The sequence below is a fragment of the Aspergillus stella-maris genome (genome assembly GCF_047715825.1).
Source record: "Aspergillus stella-maris strain CBS 113639 unplaced genomic scaffold BDV14scaffold_11, whole genome shotgun sequence".
Lineage (NCBI taxonomy): Eukaryota > Fungi > Ascomycota > Eurotiomycetes > Eurotiales > Aspergillaceae > Aspergillus > Aspergillus stella-maris.
Genome location: NW_027396805.1, coordinates 31,739 through 56,460, shown reverse-complemented (window position 1 = coordinate 56,460; position 24,722 = coordinate 31,739). Strand labels below are relative to the sequence as shown.

The following is a 24,722-nucleotide window of genomic DNA, read 5'->3' as shown; positions in this document are numbered from 1 at the left end:
TAGTAGGCTACGTGCGTGTAGCCGATACAGACGTTATTCTGCCCTCTCCTTCCCCTGGGCCTGTATTCATAACAGCATTTTATGATGCCAACAGCTGCAAGACAGCACGTGACAGATGGGGCTGTGTTTAGTGGTATAATGTTCCCTTAGCATGGGAGAGGTCTTGGGTTCGATTCCCAATTGCTCCATTCTTTTTGCCCACTATCCGGAGCAACTTATAACCTAAAGAATCTTAAGCCTTGTAAGAACTTAAGAAGTCTCGGGATTTATGTACTAAGCACTATGTACAAGTCATGAGTAAGGGTAGGGTCTATCTTTACATTGCCCTTCTTTTGATTAGTTCCCCGTAGATATCTCAAGCCTACACCGGCTTATCCCGTTGAATATACCAGCTCAATAGTCCCTTGGTAGCAGAAGCCGCCGTTGCAGCCGCAAAATGCTGCCAATCCTTGTTCTTATGACTGTCTGCATAGTCACAGACGCCCTTGACAATAATGCATGGCATCTCATCCCACACCCCGGCACCCTCCATCTCAAATGCAAGCAGATTATGGGCACGGGCAATCCTATCCCGTTCCTCGCCAGATTTCATAACTGTGTCGCCGGATCCGATTGTACCAATAAATATGCTTGGGGCCTGGGCTTCATTGGAGCGGTTTTCCTGCTCCAACCGTCGTTTAGATTGGATGCGTTCTCGCACTACAAGCTGCCCGGTATCACAACCAATATCTTTGCATGACGATTTGTGGGATGCGGTGCATATAGATGTCCCGCGTGTTTCAAAGAGCGTTGTGTGCAAAGGGTGATGGTAGGTGGGCTCAAAGAGCTGATCCTTTAACGCTCCTGGATACTGGTATTTTGGTCCTCGATATTGTTTAGTAGCTTTTGTCTGAATATCTTGGAGACAGGTTGCGGTTAACCTTTCTAGTCTCTCACGGCCCATATTTGTCCCGAGTAAAGCAAGGAGGTTGCGCACACTCTTAGGCGCCCTCCCAAACCTGTCCTCCACAGTATCTCGCGTCTCGAATCCGCCAGGATACTGCCGCCTGAGATCATATTGTACAATGTGCCTGCTGATAACAACATCTCCTAAGAGGATCTCCTCGCCTTCTCCGGAAATTGGTACGCCTCCGCAGATGCCACTCATCAGTACAAGCCTCACACCCGAGTAACTTGAGCGAAGATTAGCACAAGTGCTGGCAGCGCTAGCCTTCCCCATGTTGGAAAGCAGGAGGAGGATGACATTTAGCTTTCCGATACGTGCGTTTGTGTAGAAATTTTCGTCTCCAGTAGCCCTTCCATAATCCTTGTTCCAGAATTCATCAACGATGGCGCAAACCGCATCAAATTCTAGGGGCAAGGCACACACAATTGCAACCTCAAAAGCCGCTCGACTCGTAGGATAATCATTATTCAACGCAGCACGCGGGTTGGGATTATTGGACGGCATTTTAGTAAGTAGTATGGTTGTATCTGGGCCAGATGGGATGATGGAAAGCTTCTTGGACAAAGGGATCTCGGACACAGAGTCCTGTCGTTTGCGCTTCGAGCTCTGAGGGTTGACCACTAGCTCCAGGTTGCGGACTATCTGTTCGTAAATCTTTTCTCTTATGAATTCACCGGGCTTGAGATCGTCTGGGCGACCGGGGCTCTGGCGCATACCGACATGCAAGTACAGACAGCCTTCCACGGCTCGAAGGTAGTTGCCTCCACCATTTCTCTCGACCTCGTCGACGAAGCCGCACATCCAAACCCAAGTGTCCAGATTAGCGGTGCTTTCAGATTGGATTTCCTTCGCTATCCTCTCACCGGTGTCGATTTCGAGCAGGAGCTTAGCAAACGAGAGCAAGATCGGGTTTCCAAGTCCGACAACACTTAGTGACTCATCCTTATCCACTTCCTGTTGACTTGGCCTGAGTGAGATATACAGTGCACGATCCTGCTGCTGGGCTTGAGGAGCCCCGAGGAAGTATATGCATTCCGGCTTCCAGCTGTGGGAGGCCAAATCCATGTCCTCGTCAAAAAACTCCAGAAGGCACTTTGCAAGACTGAGTGCTATTATTGCTTTGTCGCGAGAACTCAGCTTCTTGATTGCGGTCCCTGCTACATAGTCGCTAGGGCTAATTCGGGTAAGTGCCTTTTGATCAAGTAGGTCCTTCAGTGTCTCTGACGTTAATCGGGTTGAGGACGATGCGATGGCGGGCATTGCATCGGATATGTCAAATAACCCTTGTTCGTCAAAGGATAAGTATATAGATCTACCCTCCATTTTGGCTCTTTGTATTGCCGCACATATGCCGTCTTTTCGTGGCTTGCTGAGTCCCGCTCTAATTCTCTGTTAAATGCATACCACATCTCAAAGGACAATCCTGTAGACTTACAAAAATGTCCCACATTGAGCCTGGTGCCAGCCCGTTTGATCCACACAACAGGAGAGAAACATATCCAAGGGATCCTCCTGTGAGCCGCTTCGCTCTTCCGGTACCTTCAACTTGATTTCATGTGATTTCCCGCAGCTGCGTTGTTGGAGGCTTTTGAACAATCTGCTGATTATAACACTTGCATGCTTTTGAGGCAATCCATTTTTGCTCCGTGAAGAGCCATCTAGAGGCATACTTGGCTGTGTAAGATGACTTGATCGAGGAAAGTGATTCCTGGTAACACCGTTTGCAAGCCGCTCCAAGAGATCCTTGATATAGGCCAGGGGATCCACGGCAGTCTCTTTGGTGTGGCCATCCGGAAGCAAAAAGAGCGGCAAATCCCGATCGGCTGCCAAATTGAACCGACGAGAGGTTGTCTCCAATAGGTCCAGCATAGCGCATAGCTGTGTATGAGGATGTAGCGTGGCCACGTCGGGCAGTCCAGATTGGGTTCCTTCAGTCCTCGATTCCCTGAGAGTCTTGATAAGATCATGATTGACCATGTCATTCAGCGTGGTGAGAAGACCGTGTGCTCCCCGTTCTAAATCGTCGCAATCATGGTCTGGAACATCGACAATCGTGGGGATGAGTGTAAGGATGTACCGCAGATCAGCCTCAAAGAAATCCGCTTTGTTCTGCTCCTGGCACGAGAGGCTTCTGGTGGCAGCATCGTTCCTCTTGAACCTGCAGAGCCGGCCGGAGAGGCGCGATCGCAGTTCCTGGAGACCAGCCCAGCCTCCTGCTTGAGAACGGGACATCGTGAAAATGGCCGCCGTACCGCTTCTTCTTCTTGCCAGAACATCTTGAGGGTGAATCGAGAATGAAATCCCACGACCAGTCACTTAGCCGCCCTATTTCTTGCAGCCTTTCGCGTCTTGGCAACTGAGGGGGTGATATTGTGACGTGGGCGCTTACCGTAGGTAGATATGGGTGCCCAGGTGGCCTTTGTCCTTTAGGTATTTTAAGATCTGAGCTCACTGATACTCTAGTTCCTAGGTGCCTGTTGCTTCTTCCCCCACTTTGACCTTATGGCATCCGAACAAACTGCCTCTGTTCAAGTGCTCCGCCGACGGTGACGGACACATTGCCGTTTTACACCTCGTCGGTTCTTACCCAGGAGGCCATGGAAGACAGCGAGCAGCAGGAACCGATCTTCGAACTCGCCACGGAATGTGAAAACCTTTATGCATCGCAAATCACGAAGCTCAATGATGTCGGTGACCAGAATGCTTCCAGACTCCTCTCTGACGTCTACCAGCGGTTTGCCGCTTGGGCGGCATTCCTGGGAGTCTTCGCTGAGGCAAAGGTTTGCTTGGACCGAAGGCTGCGGCGTCATGTTGAGATTCAAGACCAGGTTCTCCGTTTGCTGGGGATTATGCAGAGGAATCTAAGCAAATGTACCTAATCCACAATTCGCTGCTGACCTACGTTGTTGCGAAAAATTCGGAGCTGATTTTTCTGAGCGTAGTGTTTGACGATAGTGTCTCGATGGATGGTGATAATATCCAGTCAATCGCACAACACGCCCCATTATCGCAACATAGAGCTGTGAATGTTCAGAGCCTTGAGGCCATTTCAGCTGCTTTGCAACGATTGCATCAGCTCGCAACTGCTATTCAACGGTCATCGGTGACTAGCCAGACTCTCAAGGCGAGAGAGCTTGCTGCGACTTTTGACCTGACATATTTCGAACAAGTAGCGAATTTGCTCATTCGTACTCTGTATACGGAAGCCAGTGCTTGTCTCATTGAACTGCTCACCCAATCTATGGCAGAAACATACGCTCTTTTCCTTCATCGCAAAAGACGACAGCAGCAATTGCAAACACGACGATTGGCTCCGCAAGCACCATTATCTCTGGCACTTATCGCAGAAGAGACTGATGGTTTTGACGGCTCCGTTGTCATGGACAGTGAGCAAGAGGCGCTTCATGTCCAAGACGACTCGAGTTCCAACATGGTTCCAGCTCCTCCGCCTCTGCGCCTGTCCCACGTGCCACAGTCCGAACCCACATCACTGGACTGCCAGGAACTGAACGCGCATATCCGAAGATTAACGAGTGTCAGTGCAAGAAGTAAACCCATCTCAATTTTGGACAATCAAGCAGATTATCCACAACCCGCCCAGGACAGTCTGAGCTGCCAGTGGTGCTTCGCTCCTCTCACGCCAGATTGTCGAGAAAAGACAAAGTGGCAGTACGGTCCCCCCCTTGTTATATAAATGAGCCGCCCCCCGTAGCTGACCCTGAACACAAAGAAAGCATGTTAATGAGGACTTCAAGCCTTATGTCTGTCTCTCGATGGAATGCTCCGAGACCATGCCTCGGTTCGCATCGTCAAGGCAATGGCTCCAACACATGGCTTCATCTCACGGCCCGAATTGGCACCGGGATGTACAATCTGCAGTGACATGGCTGTGTCCCATTTGTTCCGACTTGGAACATGGATTTGATAATCCAGGAAGCCTTTCAGAGCACTTTGACGTTTTTCACGCGGGCATATTTACAGCACAGCAGATGAGACCCATTGTGCGGCAGAGTATGTATCGGTTTCCCCGAGCACAAGGCACGTGCCCCCTCTGCTGCCTTCAAATCAGTGATGATCGAGCCTCTTGGGAAAACCACGAAATTTCCAGCAAAGTCAACCAGGAAGGAAAACATCACATGGCCCAGTCCGGTGACAGTAAACCAAAAAGGTTCAAAACAGACGTGGGCTTCACGGAGCTCAGTGGTGACAATGAACTCGGTGCCAACGGGGTCAGGGCTTCCAGCACAAAATCAATGGTAAGAGATACTTCGATGTCCAGGGGTCCGGACAGCACTATGGCAGTAGGGAGCCATGTTGCTGCCCATCTTCAAAATATCTTCCTCCTCACATTACGCTTGATATCTATAGATGGTGTTGGAGGGTCCTCGGCGGAAAGCGGAAGCGAGTCATCACAGACCAACCATCAAACCTCCTGGGTCAGCACTGAACCAAGGTCCCTTGACCGTGCGATGTCCGACATGTGGAGTGAGCCGTTGCCCGAGATGGGTGGGGACCTTCATCCTGACAATGTAGCCTATACCATGGAAGATGTGCCAGATTCAGATCCCATCGATTGGCACGATATTTTGGGAAGTCCTATACATACGGCTGAGAATGCCCATGGTCACGCAATTAACATGGGGCCGCTACACCGACCTGCGCCATTGATCCAGGACAACAATACAGAGACATCGGCGAGAGGCATCGTCAGTCGACCCGCAGGCCGCAAGTTTCCAATTGACGTCGACGACGATGATTTTATGGTCATCGGTATTGATTTCGGTACAACGTAGGTACTCTGTACACTGTTCTCTACCATGTCTTAATGAGATAAAACAGATATTCCGGCGTTTCATGGGCGACAGTGGCAGATTTCACGAGAAATAAGATCAACCTTATCACCAGCTGGCCAGGAACAGACCGAGAAGAGGGGAAGGCGCCTACAGAGTTATTCTATGAAGACAACCAAATCTTCTGGGGCTATGAGATCCCCGATGGTGCTGATCCAGTCCGCTGGTTCAAGCTGCTGCTAGTCAAGAATGAGGATCTTAGTGAAGAAACACGGTCGTCCGAGCTCATCCTCCGCGGGCGAAAGATGCTTAAGGAAACCGGAAAGACGGTGGTTGGTCTAATCGCGGATTACCTTCGCCTGCTGTGGAGTCACATTCTTAAACATTTGAAAAAGTCGCGGGGTGAATTTGTGGTTAACGCTTTGCGGTTTCACGTTGTCATTACCATTCCAGCTATCTGGAAGGGATATGCCAGACAGGGGATGGAAGAGGCCGCCAGGCAAGCTGGTCTTCTGTCCAGTCGTCCGGCTGGCGAAACGACACTTAGCTTTGTTCTCGAGCCGGAGGCAGCTGCGCTCTCCACGCTCTGCGAGCCTGGCCACCAGGCTCAACCTGGGGATCTTTATGTGATCTGCGACGCTGGTGGTGGTACTGTTGTAAGTGTTGTGCTCATCCTGCTGTGGCCTTGCTAATCCTTGAAGGACCTGATTAGTTACAAGATCACCTCGGTAAATCCCATCGTGATGCACGAAGCTGTCGAAGGAACAGGTGAGTGCCTCACTCTCTATTCTAGGCCTGTCTAATGAGCTAGGTGGCCTATGTGGTGGTATCTTGATAGATGAGGCCTTTGAGCGCGCTTGCAAATCCCGCCTCGGTCGTCTCTGGAATCACCTGAGCAAGGCTGGTATCAAGGAGATTGTCAAAGACCAGTGGGAAAACGCGATTAAACCACAGTTCAAGCCCCAGAGCTCGAAGAAGGAGTACACTGTTAGCATCCCAGCTGAGGCGTTCCGCGAGAACAGTCTTGATGATATGAATCGTGAGCCCTACATTAAAAAGGGACGGATCCATTTCTCAAGGTGCGTCCACTTTTATAACTACAGTTTGTCTCGCTAACAGGACGCAGCTTGCACATTCAGGAAGCCTTCACTGAGACTTTCGCGGCCATAGACAAGCTTATCGACGGCCAGATCAACAAAGCAAAGAGCCAAAGCCTTACCATCAAGGTATAACTTCTATTCAGGTCTACCAAACTGAAATAACAGTAGTAGGGCATCATCCTCGTTGGCGGCCTCGGCGCCAGCCCATACCTCTACGAACACCTGAAAGACCGCCACGCCAGCACCGGCATCACCATCCTACAATCCGGCGGTATGCGCCCGCGCACAGCCATCTGCCAAGGCGCTGTATACAAGGGCTTCCTCAGCAGCAGCAGCAGTGACAGCAGCGGTGCGCAACAAACTAACTACAGCATCGCGGCACCAATCTCAGTGATATCAACAATCTCCCGGACGAGTCTCGGCGTCGTCTACAAAACACCCTTTGACTCTTCAAAACATCTCAAAAAGGATAAATTCTGGTACCCACATGAGGGCGAGTGGTTCGCAGAGAAACAGATTAAGTGGTATCTTAAACGCGTACATACCCGCCCCTGTCCCTCTTAGGATGTGATTAACAAGAGAACAGGGCGACAACATCTCCACCACAAACCCCCTCCGCCACAGCTTCTACCACCTGTACGAACACGAGTTCTATGGCTCCTTCACCGTGGAACTATTTAGGTGTGAAAAACAGGACCCTCCGACTCGCTTGGATAAGAGCGTTGTCCGCCATTGTAAGATCGATTGTACGCTTGACGTCCCCTGGGAGCAGTTGGAGGACTTTATCTCCGCGAATACCGGGACTATGATAAAGAAGATGAGCTTTGACTTGGAGATGGTGCCCAGTGGGGCGAGTGTGCTGTTTGTGGTTTATATTAATGGAAGATGGCAGGGGAGTCAGATTGCCAATGTCAGGTTTTAGATAGTCAGTTTGTCGGGGGTCCGAGTGCTTATTTAGGTAACATTTAAGAATTATCCAACTAGAAAAGCTGGTGCATGCTGCGATAAGTCCGCTAGTCATAAAATATATGTCCCGAGTTGGCATGCATGCTGTTAAAACCTGACCGAATCCAAAGTCTATTTAATATTCTTAGGTCTACAAGAAGTAGTTCATTATCAGGTGTATGATATTGTGGTTTCGCATCAATTCAACTCGGTCGACATCGGACTAGCGATACCCGAGGCCCTCGGGGATGGGCCTCGGGGCTGGCCGATGACGGCGAACATCCTGATACTCCACCCCCTTGCCCATGTACGTAAAGACAAATAGCCGGAGACGTCCGCCCCTCGGGAATTTAGCACGCGCGTTGCAATCGCCGCGGTGTGGGTTCTGTATGCCGGGCACGCGATGTTTAAATCTGTTGTCGTCTGTACAGAGCCATTTACGGAGCATATAGGTGGGTGCTTTGCGCCGAAGGAGCTCTATCATGGACCGGTCTTTGGAATCGAGAGACGGAGGTTTTGGACGGCGAGGTTGAAGAGTATCTGTGAGGATGGGTCTGGTGATGCTGAGAGGGCTCTTACGCCGGAGGCACGGGGGTTGGGTCTTCAGGCTGTGCAGACTATGGAGGCGCTTGCTGAGACGGTTGATGAGGTTGAGGGTTAGGAGCTTGATTTGATTAAGCATTTGATTACTTGTCTTGTCTTCCCTCGCCATGGTGATCAGTTGTTGATTAGGTTGATTGATGCACTCGCCTCCGTGCTGTGTTGTTGCTTTCCCTGCGTGCGTTCAACGCTTACTGCTAACTATAGTCTTTCTTTTCGAAACTCAGTATGAATACTACCTGTTGCTATACATTTTTATTTTTCCAAGACCCAGTCCATTACCACTCGCACTGGAATCTCTAGAGATGAAGCGAAATAAACACACCCACTACCGGCAACAGAGAAACTAACCATTGGCATACGTATGTACGCTCAAACTCATCTGACTTACATACTCCTCAACTAGAAGACCAGCTACCATAGCCTACATAGATAAGCAAATACCCAAGCTCCAAAAAGCCGCCAAACCAGTACCAGTGAGACTGAGCCATCGGGCCAGCTCCAAGATACCTACATCCAATAGATCCCCGTTCGATTCAACAAGAAGGCGTCTCGTTATCAGATGGTATTGTTGGGGGCTCGCCTGTGTCTTTCTGGGTTATAGCAACTATGTACAGTCCTTTTTCGAAGGGTAAAAGGGTGAATGGGCGTTCCTAAAACCGGGTTTGTGTGGAAACTACGAAGCACCGTTGAAGAAAGGATGCTGTGTCAAGAGTAGGACGTGAGATACGGTCGAACTACCTGACTTGGAATTATTGTGAGATGTAACGACAATGTTGAATCTGAAGTATGATGATTCGCTAACTATGTGATCAATGACTGTATAGTAGTAGATACAGATATAGATATAAAAGAAGCAAATGCCACTTCGCAAGATCTGTGTCAGTGAAAGATAAATACAGACAAGGCCAAGACCATATCCAGGTCCAGGGTCGGAACGCCAAAATCCCAGGTAAAACGCCATATAGTATGCATAAGTGACTGATCTGATTGGATCTCGTCTCGTCTCAGTATATGAAACATTATTAACATTACTCGTGTAAAGGTGTCGCGCTGGGCGACCTATGTGGAGGGTGAGAGCGCGATGGACTAGGTGCTCGTGACCTGCGGCCATTTGTCGTGGGGCCTAATGCAACGGGAGCGAGATGGTCTCTGCTCTCTGTGCGAACGACAAGGCCATGTCGGTCGATCGAAGAGAGACCGGGTGCGGCGCTGATGCCCAGTCCTACTGTCCCGGAGTTGTTGTCCTGGGTGAAGAAGGGACGCGCGGGGCTGTTCGGGCCCCAGCTTGTTGTGCGCTTGGGTGGGAGGAAGGGCGTGGAGTCGGTGTCTGTGGCGTGTTCGTCTGATGAGCGGCTGCTGGATTCTGAGGCGCCCATCTCGATGTCTTCGGCGCCTTCTTCAAGGATTCGTTCGTAGTTGGGGGTGCGGTGGTTGAAGAACATTGGTTTAGGTGGAGCTGAGGCCTTGCGCTTTCGTTGGTGGCTGAGACGCGAGCCGCGGCCGCAGTTGAACAGGTTACTGATTTTGTGGTAGAGGGTGAGGCGGCGGGTGCGGCCGCAGAGGCAAAAGAGGGCGAGAATAATGATGAGGATGAAAAGGATGAAGCCGGGAACTCGTCGTGACGAACCACCCTCGAAGAGCTTATCTTGCCAGGTCTCGGGATGGGGATTCTCGGGATTGGGAAGCAGCTGGGCGCTCGGGTACTGGAAGTCACTAGGAACGCCAGCGACATTGCTACCAAACCCGACAGGAAGAGCCTCTTCGGTGGCTACTTCTTCAACAGGAACCTGCGAGGCAGCGTAGAGAACCATCTTTCCAAGGGTCCAGCTGACTTCGGTGGAGTCGATCTTGTTGACAGCCTGGAAAGGGTCCAAGAAGCCTTTGTTCTTCCCATGCTCTAAGACTTCCTGGGTGCCGTTGCCAGAGTTTGACATCGGCTCCAGACCGACTCGAGGCACGCCGATTCCGTCATGGAGAACGTTGATGATCCAAGAAGCCTTAAAGCAGACTTCATAGGCTTTTTCCTCATCCAGCTTCTTTCCCCACTTGTGCTCGGAGATGCCGTGCTCGATAAAGTCCCAGTCTTGCGAGCAGAACTCTTCAACGCGGTGTTGGTAGGTCTGCAAATCGTATGCTTTGTCCGTGTGACCCATCTCGAACACTTCGTGCGTCGTATGCCAGTACTCGCTAATACCGACAAAGTGGTTGACATCAAAGTCGATGGCCGGGACGTGAATTCCGTGAAGCAGACATGGCTGGTCTAGGCACGGAGCATCCTTGTCAAGTAACGGGTACGTTCCTCGCAAACATTCGTCAAACTTTCCAGTACCCAAGATATACTTTTCCGTATCCGGGCCGTCAAACGGCTTGCCGTCGAGCGTCGTTCGTAGGCCAGCTGGAAGACATGGATCCGGAAACTCTTTAACAATGTCGTCGAGCGAATCCTGCAAGGCGCCTAGGTAACGCCGACGAGCTTCCCGGACACCAAACTCCAACCACGAGGTAACAAACACCCGATGTTCCTGCGTCGAGCCGTCAATGTTGCGCAGCCGAAGTAGGGTAAGATCGTTCGCGTGCTTTTCACTTTCGGTCGCATTCGGGGCAAAGGCAATCTGCGCCGACGCTCCACCCATGTCCAGGAATCCATAAGTGTGGTGGTCCTTCCCATGATCGTGGCCGTCGGGTGCGTCAAAGCTTCCAAGCAGATAATTCGTCGCGACCCATCCGTACAATCCTTCCGTAACACCGGGGATGACTTGAATATGAACATTGCAGTCCGGCAGCGCAAAGTCGTAGTTCGCACGAGCATACGAGCAAATCTGATCCAGCAAGAGTTTCTGTTTTACGTCCTCCACCAGTCGCATTCCTGCAGTGGCGAGGAGGAAGATTGGTGTCTCCTTGATCGCATCTTCGGGGACAATTTCGCTAGCGAAGTCGAGAAGTTCGGCGAGATAATCGGGGCCAATTTCTTCTGGTCGATCGGCGAACGTAGATACACCTGCCCTTGTTAAAACCATTTCTCCTTCTGGAATGTGTCAAGCCGATCTCCCACATACCAGGGTGTATTTTCTTCACCCAATCCGACTTTGTCTTGATCTCCGGTAACGACTTGAGATTATGTTTGTCGGACTCTTTGCGCGCAACAGCATTGTCTAACCACCGGTAGACATGGACTCGAGTCCCAGATGATCCCGCATCTAGGACGATACCGTAATGCCCTACAAACATTGCCTGTCAGCGCTGTCTGGGCGAGACTGCGGAGGTAGACGTACATTTACCCATGGGGCCGAAATCTGCGACAGTGCCAAATACTTCTCAGAGAATTGACATGACCACCAAAGGCCAGCCTCGAAGCGAAGAACCGAAGCGAAAAAGGGTCTGAATGTGACCGGTCAAGGCGGGGTTGGAATCTGGGGGACCTGATAACGATCGATCGAGGCTGTGTCTCTGGAGAAGGAAGAGGCGAAGGGAAAGAAGCGTTTCAGCTCGATGTCGCAGTAAAATGGTAGCGAGGTAACGAATGGCTTCGCGAACGAAGAAGACGAGGCCAAGGGCCAGCTGAAACGACAGGAAGGGGAGAAGAGGGGAGGGGAGAAAGCGAGAGGCAGGGGGAAATGGAGAGGGTGAGGCCAGACAACTGGGGGAGAAAAGAACGGGAATCGATAAGGGAGCGATGGCGACTGTTGCAAAGGACGCGACGCCTGCAGCGACAAGACTGCGCTAGTCCGCTTTCGGTGATCTCTGTCGGCCGGTGCGCCTGGGCACTTTCAGCTTTACAACAACAACTTTTCTGTCAGGACAAAATGACAATAATATGATACTTGGGAGCAAGTATTCTTTCTGAAATAGATAGAGAAATAACACTCTTCACGTCAATTGCCACTCTCGTTGAAATGAGGGACTCTCTGCGTATATTAATAGCGATGGATAGATGACGCAAGCTTCCTTGGCCGGCGTGCTCAGCTGCAACCGTTAATTGGCGAGCGGGCCGTCTCAGGCTAAACTCTGATAAGACGGAAATTAATGCACATAATATGCACCCTATACAGGGTCCAGACCCCCAGATGCATGCACAAAAGTGATCTTCAGGGCTGAGTGGACATCAAGCTTCAATCACATAGAAAACCTGAGGCACCCTCAACTCTGCTCAAGTCTAGCCATCAGCTCTTTCATAGCAGCCGCATCCTCCTCGCTTGGCCCAAGAACCTTCCCGGATGCCTGGTAGTTAGGACCAATGTCATAATGCAAGCGGTCCCTGATCTGGTTTCCCAGTACCCCGTCACAGTAAACTTGGTAGCTCTTGTGGAAAATATGATCAATACAGCCCATCATTTTAAGAGGAGGAGGAAGATAATCATCATGAATCAGGGTCCTATTTTGGTTAAATTCGAATTGCCGTAGCGGTGGAAGTCCCTCACTGAAAGCGCGGAAATAGTGATGCCAGCGGATCTCATATGAAGCATACCAGTTGTCTACGTATCTCAAGTGGCGTTTGAAGTCCCTAGGGTCTAAGAGTGTATGGGCTGGATGGGGAATGGCCACCTCGAATAGGATGGTGCAGTGTTTCAAGTAGAGCTCCTGCAAGGTATCTTTGTGTGATAGAATCCAGTCTAGCTGCGGGTCATGGACGAATGTGTAGGCGTACAAGCTTGGGACCTTCAGCCGTGGGAAGTGGACGCCAGATAAGTCACACTTGGGGTAAAAGCCGAAGTAGAGGTCAGACTGGAGATGAAGACGCTCTAAATTGCTTGCTGTGGGCTTTAGCCAGAAAGAGGGGAGATTGAGGAAAAACTTTCGTGCTTCGCTTCTCTGAACGCTAAGTATCGGGAGTGTTAGCGGCATTGATATGAGGAACGTAGTGGAGCACAGTACTCGAACAAAGACCCCTCGATCTTGTTAGCGATTCGCAGACGAAACGACTTCAGCCTCCAAGAACTTTGGTCAGATCGGCCACGACACTGGCATCCGCGGGGTTAATATTCTGGAAGTTTTGCATATCGAGCTCCAGGAGCGAGCGGGGCAGGGAAGCCAGCATAGCCAAGGCTTTCTTTAGCACTCGCGAGCGAAACTCCATGCTCTGTAAAGCGTTCCAATCATCGGAGTCTATCTCGTCAAAGTCAATATCTCCTTTGCACTCGAAGTAAGAACGCAGGGCCACGCTTTGAAGGCGGGAAAGTTCGCTCAAACGGTCGACTAGACGCTAGAATTCATCAGGAAGCGCGTCCTGATCTTCATCCCCCGCTTCATCATCTTCGGGGAGAATAGTGTCTAAACGGACTTTGACGACCGAGTCTGCCAGCTCCCTACGATCGAAGATATTCCCAATTGCATCCCAGCTTTCTTGTGTCGGGGAGATTGTCACGGTTCGAAAGACGAACGGGATGCCGATTTGATATAGCAAAGAATTGACCAAGCGTAGGGTCTTGCGAGATTGAGTGTCTGCGAAGTCGAAGATGCGATTAATGAGTTCAGAGGGTAGTGCCAGAAACTCTGCCATGTTGAGCTGTAGTTGATGGGAAGTTAGCGAGTGTGGTACTGAAAAGTGGAAGCAAGGTGAGGACAACACCTGAAGGACGGGCTGTTGTGTACCTCCGTACGTAGGTACCTACCTAGTGTTGCGGCTTGGTAGCACGCAGAGACTCGCGCCCTGCACTCGGGCGTATATGAGCACATACGTATTTCGACGGCTTTATTTGTGTTTCTATCCGGTCACGGGAGGCTACTCAGCAGCATGAACAAAATATCGAGCAAAAGATTGTACCCGATGGATTATTCAGAATTATGCGACTAACGAGTCAACGACAGAGCTAGGCCAGCAGGTAGCGTGACACTAAGTCCATAGTGCGCGACACCGGCATGGAGACTTGCATCCATGACGTAGCGACTGCATGAATTGAAGCTAAGAAACAGACGAGAATTATATACTCCACAAGGCTGGACTCGGCAAGCCGTGTGCGGTGCCCATCATGAATTACGACAACCGTTGGAAACCTGGCAGGCAATTTACGCCATCTTGATCTCCGACTCTGTTGGTTGCGCCTCGCTAGATGGGGTCTTTGAAACTCCCATCAAAGGCGATGCATTGATTCCCTCCAGTAGGGAGTAGTCGCCAATCTGCTCATCCACGAAGAAAGACCTATCCAGTCCCATCATCTCGGCGTCCTCGCTGACTTTGAGCCCCAGGAATGGAATGTACTTCATGATCATCAGCAAGACAAAAGTCATGCCAAATGAGTAGATAGAGACAGCGCAGATCTCAGCGAGCTGCTTGCCGACTTGGACACCCTCGCCGTTGATGGCCCCGGGGATGAGACTGCCGCCATCCAAGGCCGAGATATACTGGTCGGCGAAGATACCAGTCAGGAATGAGCCAACCATGCCGCCAAGGCCATGGAGTTTGAAGACATCCATCCCCTCGTCAACACGAATCCAATCGTTCAGGTTTTTGCAGGCAGAACAGACAGCTCCGGTGAGGAAGCCGATCAGCGCACCTAGCCAGACAGTGACGCAACCGGCAGCGGGTGTGATTCCGACAAGGCCGGCAATGGCTCCTTCGCAAGCTCCGACTGCAGAGAACTTTCCTTTATACCTGATCATATCGACGAGGACCCAGCCGAGAATGCCCGTGGAACCGGCGACGTTGGTGTTCATGATGGCCAGGTATCCACGGACGCTAGCGCTGAGAGTTGAACCGCCCTGCATTATTAGCCACAAGGATTGGGAGAGGCTTCGGGATTACTCACATTAAATCCAAGCCAGCCGGTCCAGATCAAGACGGTGCCCAGGAAAACAAGAGTGGTGTTATGTGGGCGCTTCATAGACGCATCAGGGTATCCTCGGCGTTTACCGAGAACAACGGCGTATGCCAGTGCCGCACAGCCTGAGGCGATATGAACGGGGCCACCACCAGCAAAATCGATCGAGGGCAGATTGTACAGCCAACCCTGGCTGCTCCAGGTCCATCGTGCTAATGGGCAGTAGACAATGGTTTCCCAACAGAAGGCGAAAACAAGAGTTGCCAAAATCCCACCTCGCTCAAAGGCACCCCCAGCAACGATCATGACCTGTATATGTCAGTACGGTATTTGACAGTTCGTAGAAGCTCGCTTACCGTGCAGGAACCGAATAGGAGCTGGAACATGCAGAACAGAATCTCAGGAAGCACGGCAGATCCAGGCGATGGAGCTGCCAGGGCCTCCTTGAGCCCGAAGTTCCTCAGGGTTCCGATGTAGGGACCACCATTTCGGGAGTAGGTCAGAGAATATCCCCAGAATATCCACTGAAATGAGGTACTTCAACTGGTCAGCATATGGATATGCCGTCGGCTTCTGGCGGGTACTGACACTGCTAATATCAAGAATGCCTGGAACAAAAATGTCATCGCCGACTTTCGTCGTGTCAAGCCACTGTACAGTAGCCCGATACCTGGAAGAATAAAGAAGACGATGAAAGTGCATGCGACAATGTAGATCGAGTGATATTCCAGCCCAACGAACGGCGCATTTACATCGATCTGGGTGGCGTCTCCGCCATCGGGCATAGTGGGATTATACTCGGGCTGCACAGCACTAAGTTAGCAGATGTGAGGGCGGGAAACAGAAGATATGGTAGGAGAGGTTAAGGCACACATCAGACATCGCGAAAAGGTCTACCCAGGTGCGTAGGTGAGCTGTGGTCAAAGTTCAGGCAAGCCGTCGGATCAAGGCGCTGTTTTGCACGAGGTGTCAGTTTCACGGAGGCCGCACGAGGAGAGCATGCCCCCAATTTATCTTTGCCCCGGCGGATTCACTGTTTTCTGGGGACTGGATTCATTCCGATGCCTATCGCCCCTCTCTCGCGACTATTTGCGGGCCAAGAGTACGCAAGACTTGTTATCTTTACGGCCAAGAGTCCACCCGTGCATATATTCCACCCGGTTAAGCCATCTTAGATGGGTCCTTGCAGGTGAGATTATGGGTGATCAACGAAGTTCTTATCGCGGAGTATTGGCTTCTCGTGCCAAGGTACCAGATCAAGCAGCCCGGTGGTGCTGATAAGATAGAGCTGTGCAACGCCCCAATGACAAGCTCCAGTTTCGCGGTAGTCTGTGTCCCCGGAAAACACAACCATCTGGGGTTTAGTGCAAGATCATGAGGCTGGCCTTGACGATATCAACGAAGGGTTTATCGAGGTCCCCGGTCGCAGCTCGCCATTGGTGAGAGATAATGGGATTGACAATCATCATTGGATAGAGTTCTCTAGACATTCCACCTGTTCGTCATTTCTGCAACTCGATTCGATCGGGGACGAGGAAAGTGCATGAACACCATCACTCGGGGCCTCGTGCTTATCGAGGTCTGACATAGACATAGCCGCCAGAAATAGCGGTATCCGAACATGAAATCAACGTAGCAAGAGCACAACTATGAAGTGTGTCGTTTGGGCGGCGTTTGTTATAGGTGGAGTGCAAGGTTGCAGGAACTCAGGAGTAGCAAAGTGAAAGTCATGTGTTTGTTGGCTAGGTACTTCTCGCTTCGGAAGCACCAACCTCCGTTCATATCCCAGTCTTCAACCATCCATTGCTATCGCAACTCAGAATGGATTCCCTCGCAAAGAGGCTCCTGCAATTTCGTCGAGGGCAGCATAGTAAAGATCCTCCTTGGCTCGTCAAACAGATCTCTTGGCCGTGGGCTTGGCCATGGACTCGTGGGCAGCCTATCTTGTCTTACCTCGAGGATAGTAAAAGATGCCGATAGCTTTCGGCGAGTGGGTGGGTGCTCTCCTCGTGAGACTCTCTGGCTCTTGTCTTCCTTTGCACCTAGATTACCAAGACGCTAACAATCTTGTGGTAAAACCTCAAGTACCAGCAAACAATCCTACATAGCCCTTGCATATCCCTGCCCGTAGACATCCCCGATCCGCCACCCAAAGGCACAAAGCGCCGGGAGAATGGATGCGCTCGAATCTCTAGCAGCGATAGACTTATTTTATCTAAAGAATCTCAAACTCGACGGTGCACTTCGCGACCCGGCCATAACCGTTTCGCCTTCCAGTCAATGTGTATTTCTTCTGCAAGGTTGGTACGCTTGGTGCGAAAGACAGATCCTGGCAAAAAGTAATAAGAGAATTACCAAGGTCCGATGAAGACTCAACAGTCACTTGGGCTTCTGCGGAGACGGGGAGCCTCGCGGCACTCTGTGCCACAACCAAACCCTCGTCCGGGTGCACGGACACTTTAGGTACATTGAAGCATGGATTGTCTGCTCGCGAGAGACTGAATATACGGATCGACGCTTGCCCCCCGCCCCTAAAGTCTTACCCGGTCATTCTCAGTTACCTACCGAAGATTCATTGGGTCTGCGGGAATCGGTGCGGTCCACTCATACTACGCTACTAGTCAATGTGACGTTGGACGGGGAAGATGACAGTTTATGCTTTCCAAGAACCTTCGGCCAGTCCCGGTGGCTCTGCCTTCCGTCAGTCCAGCAACGAACAATAGGGTCCAAACGTGTTCTGCCACATCCGGGATGGATTTACAAAATTATCAACAAAGCTCTACGGCCCGGGGCGCGATCAGGACGCTCTGTCTGTCTCAGTATCCCCATCCTACCTGTCGTCACCAAGGACGCAGTCAGTAACACAAATATAAGCCGTCTGGTGACTTACTGCATGGCAGAGGTTGGCTTCTTGGCGAGCCCAACAAAGAAGCAATATAGATGAAGACCCAATGAATATGGCGTGGCAGTCATTTTTTCAAATTTACTTTCAACCCATCGTTTGTGTTACATTCGCCTATCACGACTCTTCGATGCCATTTCTCCCGGGTGACACTTTTGACTCAAACAAGCTTTCATCCCTCAGTACGAGAGCTCGAGTTGACAATGACAGAGACATCTAACGAGAAAGTTGCCGTATCTACCTTCGATAGCGATGGTCATGACGAAGAGAGCAGGCAGAGAGGGTTTCTCAGCGAAAGTGACAAGCGCATTGAGAGAAAGCTCGTTCACAAGCTCGATCACTTGGTCCTACCAATGATTTCCCTGGCATTTTTCCTGAGCATTATTGACCGGTGACTGCCAATTCTGTTTACTACCGCATACCTTAGCTGACCCGTACAGCTCAAACTACGGGGCTGCCCGCCTACAGCACCTGGAGGCTGATCTGCACATGTCAGATGCTCAGTTCCAGACTGGGTTGAGCGTATTCTACGTAGGATACATTCTGTTCCAGGTGCCATCAAACATGGTGTTAAACCATGTTGGTCGTCCGTCATGGCATATCGGACTTTCGGTGTTTGGATGGCGCTTGGTTACTAGCTGCACTGCTGCAGTCAGAAACTTTGGGGGATTGGTCGCATGTAGAATTGTGTTAGGTTTTGTCGGTTGGTACTGGAGGCAGCGAGTCTAGACACCTTGATTAACAGAACTACAGAAGCGCCACTCTACCCTGGAATCATGTTCTATCTAACGGTACGCTGAGCACCCAATGACCAATGATTAGTGCTAATGACAAAACAAATGGTACACGAAGACTGAGCTCACACTCCGAATGAGTATATGTTTAGCAGCTGGGCTGGTTGCCCAGGCTACTGGATCTTTGATCGCGGCAGGCATTTCAAGTGCTTTGGACGGTGCTCATGGGCTCTCGGCATGGCGATGGTTGTACCTGATTGAGGGAGTCGGTTGGCTACCACACTCTCCCATAAGGCCTTAGCTGATCCTACCGCCAAGTGTCCATTTGTGGTGGATTTACAATCATCGTCTTACTTCCAGATTTTCCACATACTTCGACTGCGCTTGCTCCAGGGATGAGACAAGTCGGTGGGTAAAAACCAATCGAGGCCCTGGATCATCTAACAGCTACCATAGCCATTCAACGCCTAACATTAGAAGCGAGTCAGGCCGATGTTGACGGTGACGGCACGTCATCAACGACGGGCCTCAAGCTTGCACTCGCGGATAAAAAGTTATACATTGTGACAGGCATCAACATGTGCATCATTGGCGCCGTCGGCTGCCAGAACTTCTTCCCAACATTGACAGCAACGCTTGGATACAGTCACATCGTCTTTCTCCTCCTCGTTGCCCCTCCCTATTTCTTCGCAGCCGGTTATAGCTGTCTCCACAGTTGGGTCAGTGACCGCACCGGAACACGCTTCTGGTACATGATGTACCCGGCTCCCATCGCCGTTGCCGGATTCGTACTCTTCATGGCGCCAATATCCACATTTGGTGTACGGTATTTCTCGATGTTCCTGATGCTCTTCATCTACAGCATGAACAGCACCATCACTGCGTGGCTCGCGACGTCTATATCACGGCCGCCCGCGAAAAGAGCAGCTGCTTATGGGATCGTTGCAACGATGGCTAATACCTGTTCAATATGGACGCCATATACATATCGGCTTCGCGACTCGCCTCATTTTCGACTAGCGTTGGGCTTGGTTGTGGGGATGGTTGTTCTTGCGGCTGGGCTGAGTGTCTTTCTAAGAATGATTCTCGTTCGCGAGAACGAGAAGCTTGAAGAAGAGCACCGAAGAGTCAATGCGGGTGGTCCTGGGAGAAAGGATGCCGCTGAAGAGGGCAAGTCATTTCGCTATACAATTTAAGTATGCTGGCTGGGTAAGACTCCTTGCGGATATGCATTCGTTATTGAGATGTGATGGCAATCATAGCCAAGAGGACGAGTGTTGAGAACATAGTGATGAAACAACCCCGTAGAAAGAGAAGAAATCAAATCCAGCTACTTAAGAAGCAGGAGTAAACAGAAGTTCCTGCCCGAGAGACAATCTCTCATTCACAGCTCACTTAGCATCCATTAACACACTACCCGTCAATAAACAGGCATAACACGAAAATCAACTGAATTCTCTTATGAATCCTCGTCCTTTCTCTTCCTCCGCAATCCATCTTCCTTTCCTTCTATCTACCCACTTCCAATCTACACAACCTCAATCCGACTTCCACTATCCACCCGACACACAATTGAACGAACAACTCAAACCCCTCACAAGCCAAACACCCAACACTGCAATCCACGAGAAACCACAACAATGACCACCAAAATAAATTGGAACGCCGATGCCGACGCAAAGGTACGCTCGTTACATCCACCCCCCATTCACAACCTCTTTGAACAAATCAGAACTAGCATGTCTCTTACAATTGAAGCTCTTCCTCGGCGTCCTCGCGCAGCTCAAAGACGCAAATCTCAGTCTGGACTACGACAAGCTTGCAGCCTTCATGGGACCTGGTTCGTGCTTTCTCTGCCTCCTCTCTCCAATCGTCCTTGGTAGCGATAGGTGCAGGCCAAATTACTCACGCTTGTCAATGTGTCTGGATGGCCTTCTCCTAGAATAGAACTAACCAATCCCTCTCTACACCTCTCACATTTGGCCATTACACAAAACAAGACTGGCTAGAACTAACTTTTCTCTGTCCATCCTAGGTGTCGTCCGCGGCGCGATCGTCAACCGCATCGTGCGTCTGAAGCGCAAGGCGGAGAGTGAATCCGGTGGGGTGAGTGCTACTGCTACTGCTACCGAGAACAAAAACGGCGATGGCGATGGCAATGACAACGACGACGGTGTTTCTGGTGTCTCGCCGAAGAAGAGGAAAGTCCAGTCTAAGCCGCGTGGTGGTGGGGCTGGTGTTAAGAAGGGAAAGGTTATAACTGAGACTACCAGTGATGAGGAGGATGCTTGACAGGGGGAATTACTTTTGAGCTGGACTGGAGGAGTATGGGGGCTTTTGGGGCGTGAATGGACGGGAGGGTAAGATGCTTTCTGGCCTTGAATTGCATTTTAATGGACGTGGACGGCGGAAGTTTGGAGAAAGGCGTGGGCTACAATTGGCATTGGCACTGGCGTTTTTGTCGCGCTTTGGGGATGAAGACGGAAGGAATGCTTTGGGGATTTGTCTACAGAGAAAGTTACATGAGCAAGGGTTGACTCTAGGGAATAAAGAAATCTTGATTTTTTAGATGCTGGCTACCTCTCTTCGATTATCTCCATCTGCGATATTTGCACTGCTCGTCGTAGATTCCTCCCTGGTCTCTTCTAGTGGGTGAGCCAAAATCAAATCCGAGCGCATCTGCTACTACCAAGGCAACCTCGCCGTCCTAGAATGATAACTATGAGGGGCCGGGTAACGGACTTTGGCCTGGCGATCACGCCTCCAGCACTTCATCATCAGCCTCCATCTTGACTCTCTTGGTAGGGGACTCCAAAGCAGCTTCATCCTCTCCGTTGTCCTCGTTGGCTCCGTCCATCCCATCCAGCGCAACGCTCAAATCATCCTGCTCCTCCTCGACCATAGCTTCGGTCTGCTCTTCCATTTGATCCCCATCCTGGGCAGCAGTAGCCGCAGCACCCTTCGCCGTCCCCTTCCCCTTTGCGGGTGTACCTCTCTTCTTCGGCGTAGCTGACGGACTCTCGGTTCCAGCCTCAGCTCCAGCAGCCGCACTGGCCTTCTTCGCACCAGTAGTTCTCTTCTTAGGTGTTGCGGGAACGCTACCGGCTCCGGTGCTCTTCAGGCTGAAGGTGACCTTGCATTCGCCGGCCTTGCGGTAGCGCTGGAGGTGTTCTTTCAGAGCTTTCGGGGTGGGTTTTTCTTCTTCGGCTGTGATAGAGAATTGAATTAGCTTAAGCCATATTGGATGGAGGGAGGGCGAGTAGGGGGAAGACATACGCCATCCTTCAGAGATCTTGTCGAGTTCAAGGTGGATGGTTTGGGTGTTGAAGATGGTTTGCCAGAGCTGTAGCGATTGGATTAGCGTTATGAGGTGCGGAGGAGACGAGGAACGGTAGCATACAGTCTCCTCTACTTTCTTTGTCCAGCGCATTGTGATGAGTGTTTGTTTGTGGGTTCAGGTAGATTGGAGGGGGTGCGATGTGTTTGATTGTTGATGGTGGATTGCGAGGGCTGGTTGATTGACTTTAAGAGAAGATGGTGTTGAGGCAATATGAAAAGGGTTGATGTGGACCGATGTAGATTAGAGTGGAGGAGATTGTTGGGAGAGAGGAGAAAGAGATCAGTAGGAGTGGTAAAGCTGGAAGGTTGTGGAAGTAAAGGTGAGAGAAGGGTAACCAGGTGACTTGAGCGGAGCTTCTCAAAAGTGAAGTTCTCTTGGTGATCTCTTCTCTGTCCTCAATCTTCAGACTTCAGTTTCTTCCCATGTTCAGGTTCGCTGTCTCTTCAGATTCTAGTGATCGACATCATGATCTCAGCAGGCCTTCTTGGCCGCCGATCCAACACCAGTTCATCGATGCCAAAGTGGACCTTTTTTGCAGATCTTCAGCTTCCCCAACTTAAATACCAGTCAACGTCACATTGTCCTCCAAAATGTTTTCTTCCTTAAATTCTCCAGACATTCAGCATGAAGTTGCCTCTGCTCCTTGCCCTCCTCCCAGCGCTCACTACCGCCTCAACCTCAACTCAAATACCCCTAGCTTCGGCCTCAGTCCCACCTTCACCATGGCCAACACACTTATTTCGCACAACGAATGCTACTGCGCCGATCCTTAACACCACGAAGCTCGGTCAAACTGCGCCCGGGTACATCTTCATTGCGCCCTCAACCCAGACGTCGGGTTCTCCAGCTATCTACACCGATGACGGCGACCTTGTCTGGCTTGGTCCAGAGGGCAAGACCTATGCGTACCAGCCGCAAATGCTTAATGGCGAGCCAGTCCTCACATTCTGGCAGGGTCATAATGTTAAGGGATTTGGATACGGGCACATCGTTATCCTTGACTCTTCCTACCAGGAGATACATCGCGTTACATTGCCAGGTACAGAAAACAAAAGATTTGTGACTGCGACAAATGAAACGTTTCCTTCATACATTGACATCCACGAGAGCGCGATTACAGAAGACGGCACTATCCTCATCACAGCCGTGAACGTCACACAGAGCGACTTGACACCGGTCGGTGGAAAGAAAGACGGATGGGTGCAAGACGGCCTCGTCTACGAAATCGACATTGCAACAAATGAGATTCTGTTTTCGTGGAGTGCCGTCCAAGGGCACTTGTCTCTGGACTACGTTGAGTTTCCGCTTGGCGAGAAGGGAGCGAACAAGTCTGCGCCGTACGAGTACCCGCATTTGAACTCTGTGGCAAAGTATGGTGATCAGTATCTGGTTTCGTCAAGATACATGTGTTCTATCTTTTTGCTGGATAAGGACGGCGAGATCGTTTGGTTGTTTCATGTATGTTCTCTGCCCTCCTCCATACAACGTCTTCTCATGGTGAAACATTCCCAAGCTAACAAGAGACAAGGGTCAAAAGGGTGGTTCATACACCCTTCCTAACAACTCGACCTCAAAATTTTGCTTCCAGCACGACGCCCGCATCAAATCGCACACGAATCAAGGGAAAGCAAATGAGAGCATCATCCTCTCGCTACATAATAACGACAGCGCTGAAAAAACAGAGGTCCCGCAACTGACAACGAACCTGATCTTTAACCTCCACCCGGCCAATGAATCCGCGACTCTTCTCTCTCGCACCTTCGATCGCCAAGACCCCGTCTCGGCCGTATCGCAGGGTAACTATCAGTCTATTCTATCTAACGGTACCGCAAGCGGGCACTGGCTCGTCGGTCAAGGAGCTATCCCGAAAATCGAGGAATTCGATCAGCATGGAAAGCTGGTTATGCGCAGTTGGTTTGGCGGGAAAATAGGGAATGCCACTACGTATGACTGGTCTTCCTATCGCGCGTTCCGAGCACCTTGGGGCGGGAAGCCGAAGGGTGCACCGGGTGTTGTCGCTTGTAAGAGCGACAATGGGCAGCGGCTTGATGTCTACGTGAGCTGGAATGGTGCGACGGATGTCAAGGGCTGGAGAGTTCTGGGTGGAAGTAAAAAGGATATGAACGTTCTCAAGGCCATGGTCAAGAAGACTGGATTTGAGACGATGATCGCCATTAGCCTTGACTCGGATCAGAGTGTCGATTCCATCATAGTGGAAGCCATCGGAGGCGGAGGCGATGGCGCGCGAAGCAAATTGGTTACCGTTGGATCTTGCTAGACAATCAGCTTTGTGAGGGCCTTCACATATATAGGTCTACAGTTCGATCGACACAACTTTCAGTCAATGCTTCTTACGCGATCGGACCCAAAGGGCCCGGCACATGTATACAGCGCTCAGGCGATAGGCCAAAGATACCGACTAACTCAGCGCACCCACCCAAGCCAGTGGGCCGTCTGCCGCCTAGTGTACCCTCCAACCAATTGCCACCATCCTGATGCAAGAGGCGTTTGAATAAAGTCATCTCATTAGTTCATTCTACGATCTTTATTGCTTATTCTGGGTCAAGGTATCATTGACCCTAACTTGTTAAGTTGGTAGTGCCTGAT

The 24,722-nt window shown here is 50.8% G+C and overlaps 10 protein-coding genes and 1 non-coding gene across 11 annotated transcripts; 5 read left to right on the top strand and 6 right to left on the bottom strand.

The window, feature by feature from the left end:
• Nucleotides 1-66: 66 nt before the first annotated feature.
• BDV14DRAFT_206986 (nucleoside phosphorylase domain-containing protein) lies at nucleotides 67-2,548 on the bottom strand (the record flags this gene model as incomplete). Its single annotated transcript, XM_073775051.1, has 3 exons — nucleotides 67-121; nucleotides 390-2,327; nucleotides 2,382-2,548. Coding segments are annotated over 3 exons (2,160 nt in total), but the record flags the coding sequence as incomplete, so codon positions are not given.
• Nucleotides 118-188, top strand: BDV14DRAFT_t42. Its single transcript has one exon. It is a non-coding gene; the product is annotated as a tRNA-Ala (tRNA).
• A 25-nt stretch (nucleotides 2,549-2,573) lies between the features above and the next one.
• BDV14DRAFT_168476 (uncharacterized protein) lies at nucleotides 2,574-2,978 on the bottom strand. The gene has a single exon (XM_073767855.1). It carries the CDS (start codon nucleotides 2,926-2,928, stop codon nucleotides 2,605-2,607), a length of 324 nt encoding a protein of 107 aa, XP_073630781.1. The 5' UTR covers nucleotides 2,929-2,978; the 3' UTR covers nucleotides 2,574-2,604.
• A 565-nt stretch (nucleotides 2,979-3,543) lies between these two features.
• Nucleotides 3,544-8,442, top strand: BDV14DRAFT_197457 (uncharacterized protein; the record flags this gene model as incomplete). The annotated part of the gene is made up of 10 exons (XM_073772694.1): nucleotides 3,544-3,817; nucleotides 3,889-4,494; nucleotides 5,315-5,735; nucleotides 5,786-6,392; nucleotides 6,438-6,504; nucleotides 6,548-6,815; nucleotides 6,863-6,962; nucleotides 7,008-7,373; nucleotides 7,423-7,746; nucleotides 8,107-8,442. The coding sequence occupies 10 exons, from the start codon at nucleotides 3,544-3,546 to the stop codon at nucleotides 8,440-8,442; spliced, it is 3,369 nt and encodes a 1,122-aa protein (XP_073630780.1).
• Nucleotides 8,443-9,138: 696 nt separating this feature from the next.
• BDV14DRAFT_168470 (putative nucleoside diphosphatase (Ynd1)) lies at nucleotides 9,139-12,050 on the bottom strand. Its single transcript, XM_073767854.1, has 2 exons — nucleotides 11,657-12,050; nucleotides 9,139-11,602 (listed from the first exon to the last, which is right to left on the bottom strand). The coding sequence occupies exon 2, from the start codon at nucleotides 11,399-11,401 to the stop codon at nucleotides 9,413-9,415; it is 1,989 nt and encodes a 662-aa protein (XP_073630779.1). The 5' UTR covers nucleotides 11,402-11,602; nucleotides 11,657-12,050; the 3' UTR covers nucleotides 9,139-9,412.
• Nucleotides 12,051-12,521: 471 nt separating this feature from the next.
• On the bottom strand, nucleotides 12,522-13,881 carry BDV14DRAFT_197455 (uncharacterized protein; the record flags this gene model as incomplete). Its single annotated transcript, XM_073772693.1, has 4 exons — nucleotides 12,522-13,200; nucleotides 13,257-13,270; nucleotides 13,321-13,584; nucleotides 13,663-13,881. 4 exons carry the CDS (start codon nucleotides 13,879-13,881, stop codon nucleotides 12,522-12,524), a joined length of 1,176 nt encoding a protein of 391 aa, XP_073630778.1.
• A 388-nt stretch (nucleotides 13,882-14,269) lies between these two features.
• BDV14DRAFT_206978 (ammonium transporter AmtB-like domain-containing protein) lies at nucleotides 14,270-16,305 on the bottom strand. Its single transcript, XM_073775050.1, has 5 exons — nucleotides 16,013-16,305; nucleotides 15,728-15,942; nucleotides 15,496-15,676; nucleotides 15,128-15,448; nucleotides 14,270-15,080 (listed from the first exon to the last, which is right to left on the bottom strand). Exons 1-5 carry the CDS (start codon nucleotides 16,019-16,021, stop codon nucleotides 14,388-14,390), a joined length of 1,419 nt encoding a protein of 472 aa, XP_073630777.1. The 5' UTR covers nucleotides 16,022-16,305; the 3' UTR covers nucleotides 14,270-14,387.
• A 1,939-nt stretch (nucleotides 16,306-18,244) lies between these two features.
• On the top strand, nucleotides 18,245-19,971 carry BDV14DRAFT_206975 (major facilitator superfamily domain-containing protein; the record flags this gene model as incomplete). The annotated part of the gene is made up of 6 exons (XM_073775049.1): nucleotides 18,245-18,432; nucleotides 18,482-18,744; nucleotides 18,795-18,832; nucleotides 18,894-19,044; nucleotides 19,094-19,183; nucleotides 19,223-19,971. The coding sequence occupies 6 exons, from the start codon at nucleotides 18,245-18,247 to the stop codon at nucleotides 19,969-19,971; spliced, it is 1,479 nt and encodes a 492-aa protein (XP_073630776.1).
• Nucleotides 19,972-20,415: 444 nt separating this feature from the next.
• Nucleotides 20,416-21,067, top strand: BDV14DRAFT_197452 (uncharacterized protein; the record flags this gene model as incomplete). Its single annotated transcript, XM_073772692.1, has 3 exons — nucleotides 20,416-20,457; nucleotides 20,534-20,615; nucleotides 20,811-21,067. 3 exons carry the CDS (start codon nucleotides 20,416-20,418, stop codon nucleotides 21,065-21,067), a joined length of 381 nt encoding a protein of 126 aa, XP_073630775.1.
• Nucleotides 21,068-21,389: 322 nt separating this feature from the next.
• On the bottom strand, nucleotides 21,390-22,502 carry BDV14DRAFT_13741 (uncharacterized protein). The gene is made up of 3 exons (XM_073766266.1): nucleotides 22,176-22,502; nucleotides 22,052-22,118; nucleotides 21,390-21,982 (listed from the first exon to the last, which is right to left on the bottom strand). The coding sequence occupies exons 1-3, from the start codon at nucleotides 22,203-22,205 to the stop codon at nucleotides 21,531-21,533; spliced, it is 549 nt and encodes a 182-aa protein (XP_073630774.1). The 5' UTR covers nucleotides 22,206-22,502; the 3' UTR covers nucleotides 21,390-21,530.
• Nucleotides 22,503-22,522: 20 nt separating this feature from the next.
• On the top strand, nucleotides 22,523-24,636 carry BDV14DRAFT_168465 (arylsulfotransferase family protein). The gene is made up of 2 exons (XM_073767853.1): nucleotides 22,523-23,573; nucleotides 23,644-24,636. Exons 1-2 carry the CDS (start codon nucleotides 22,740-22,742, stop codon nucleotides 24,391-24,393), a joined length of 1,584 nt encoding a protein of 527 aa, XP_073630773.1. The 5' UTR covers nucleotides 22,523-22,739; the 3' UTR covers nucleotides 24,394-24,636.
• Nucleotides 24,637-24,722: the final 86 nt, after the last annotated feature.

Bases quoted from the DNA above. Each gene is read 5' to 3' on its own strand.
- BDV14DRAFT_206978 (XM_073775050.1), bottom strand. The intron at 15,677-15,727 runs GTCAGTACCCGC...GACCAGTTGAAG, and splicing joins GCATTCTTGATATTAGCAGT to TACCTCATTTCAGTGGATAT. The intron at 15,449-15,495 runs GTAAGCGAGCTT...TGACATATACAG, and splicing joins TCCTATTCGGTTCCTGCACG to GTCATGATCGTTGCTGGGGG.
- BDV14DRAFT_168465 (XM_073767853.1), top strand. From the start codon at position 22,740: ATGAAGTTGCCTCTGCTCCTTGCCCTCCTCCCAGCGCTCACTACCGCC. The intron at 23,574-23,643 runs GTATGTTCTCTG...ACAAGAGACAAG, and splicing joins AGATCGTTTGGTTGTTTCAT to GGTCAAAAGGGTGGTTCATA.
- BDV14DRAFT_168476 (XM_073767855.1), bottom strand. From the start codon at position 2,928: ATGACATGGTCAATCATGATCTTATCAAGACTCTCAGGGAATCGAGGA.
- BDV14DRAFT_168470 (XM_073767854.1), bottom strand. From the start codon at position 11,401: ATGGTTTTAACAAGGGCAGGTGTATCTACGTTCGCCGATCGACCAGAA.
- BDV14DRAFT_13741 (XM_073766266.1), bottom strand. From the start codon at position 22,205: ATGCGCTGGACAAAGAAAGTAGAGGAGACT. The intron at 22,119-22,175 runs GTATGCTACCGT...CAATCGCTACAG, and splicing joins CAAAGAAAGTAGAGGAGACT to CTCTGGCAAACCATCTTCAA. The intron at 21,983-22,051 runs GTATGTCTTCCC...TCTCTATCACAG, and splicing joins CAAGATCTCTGAAGGATGGC to CCGAAGAAGAAAAACCCACC.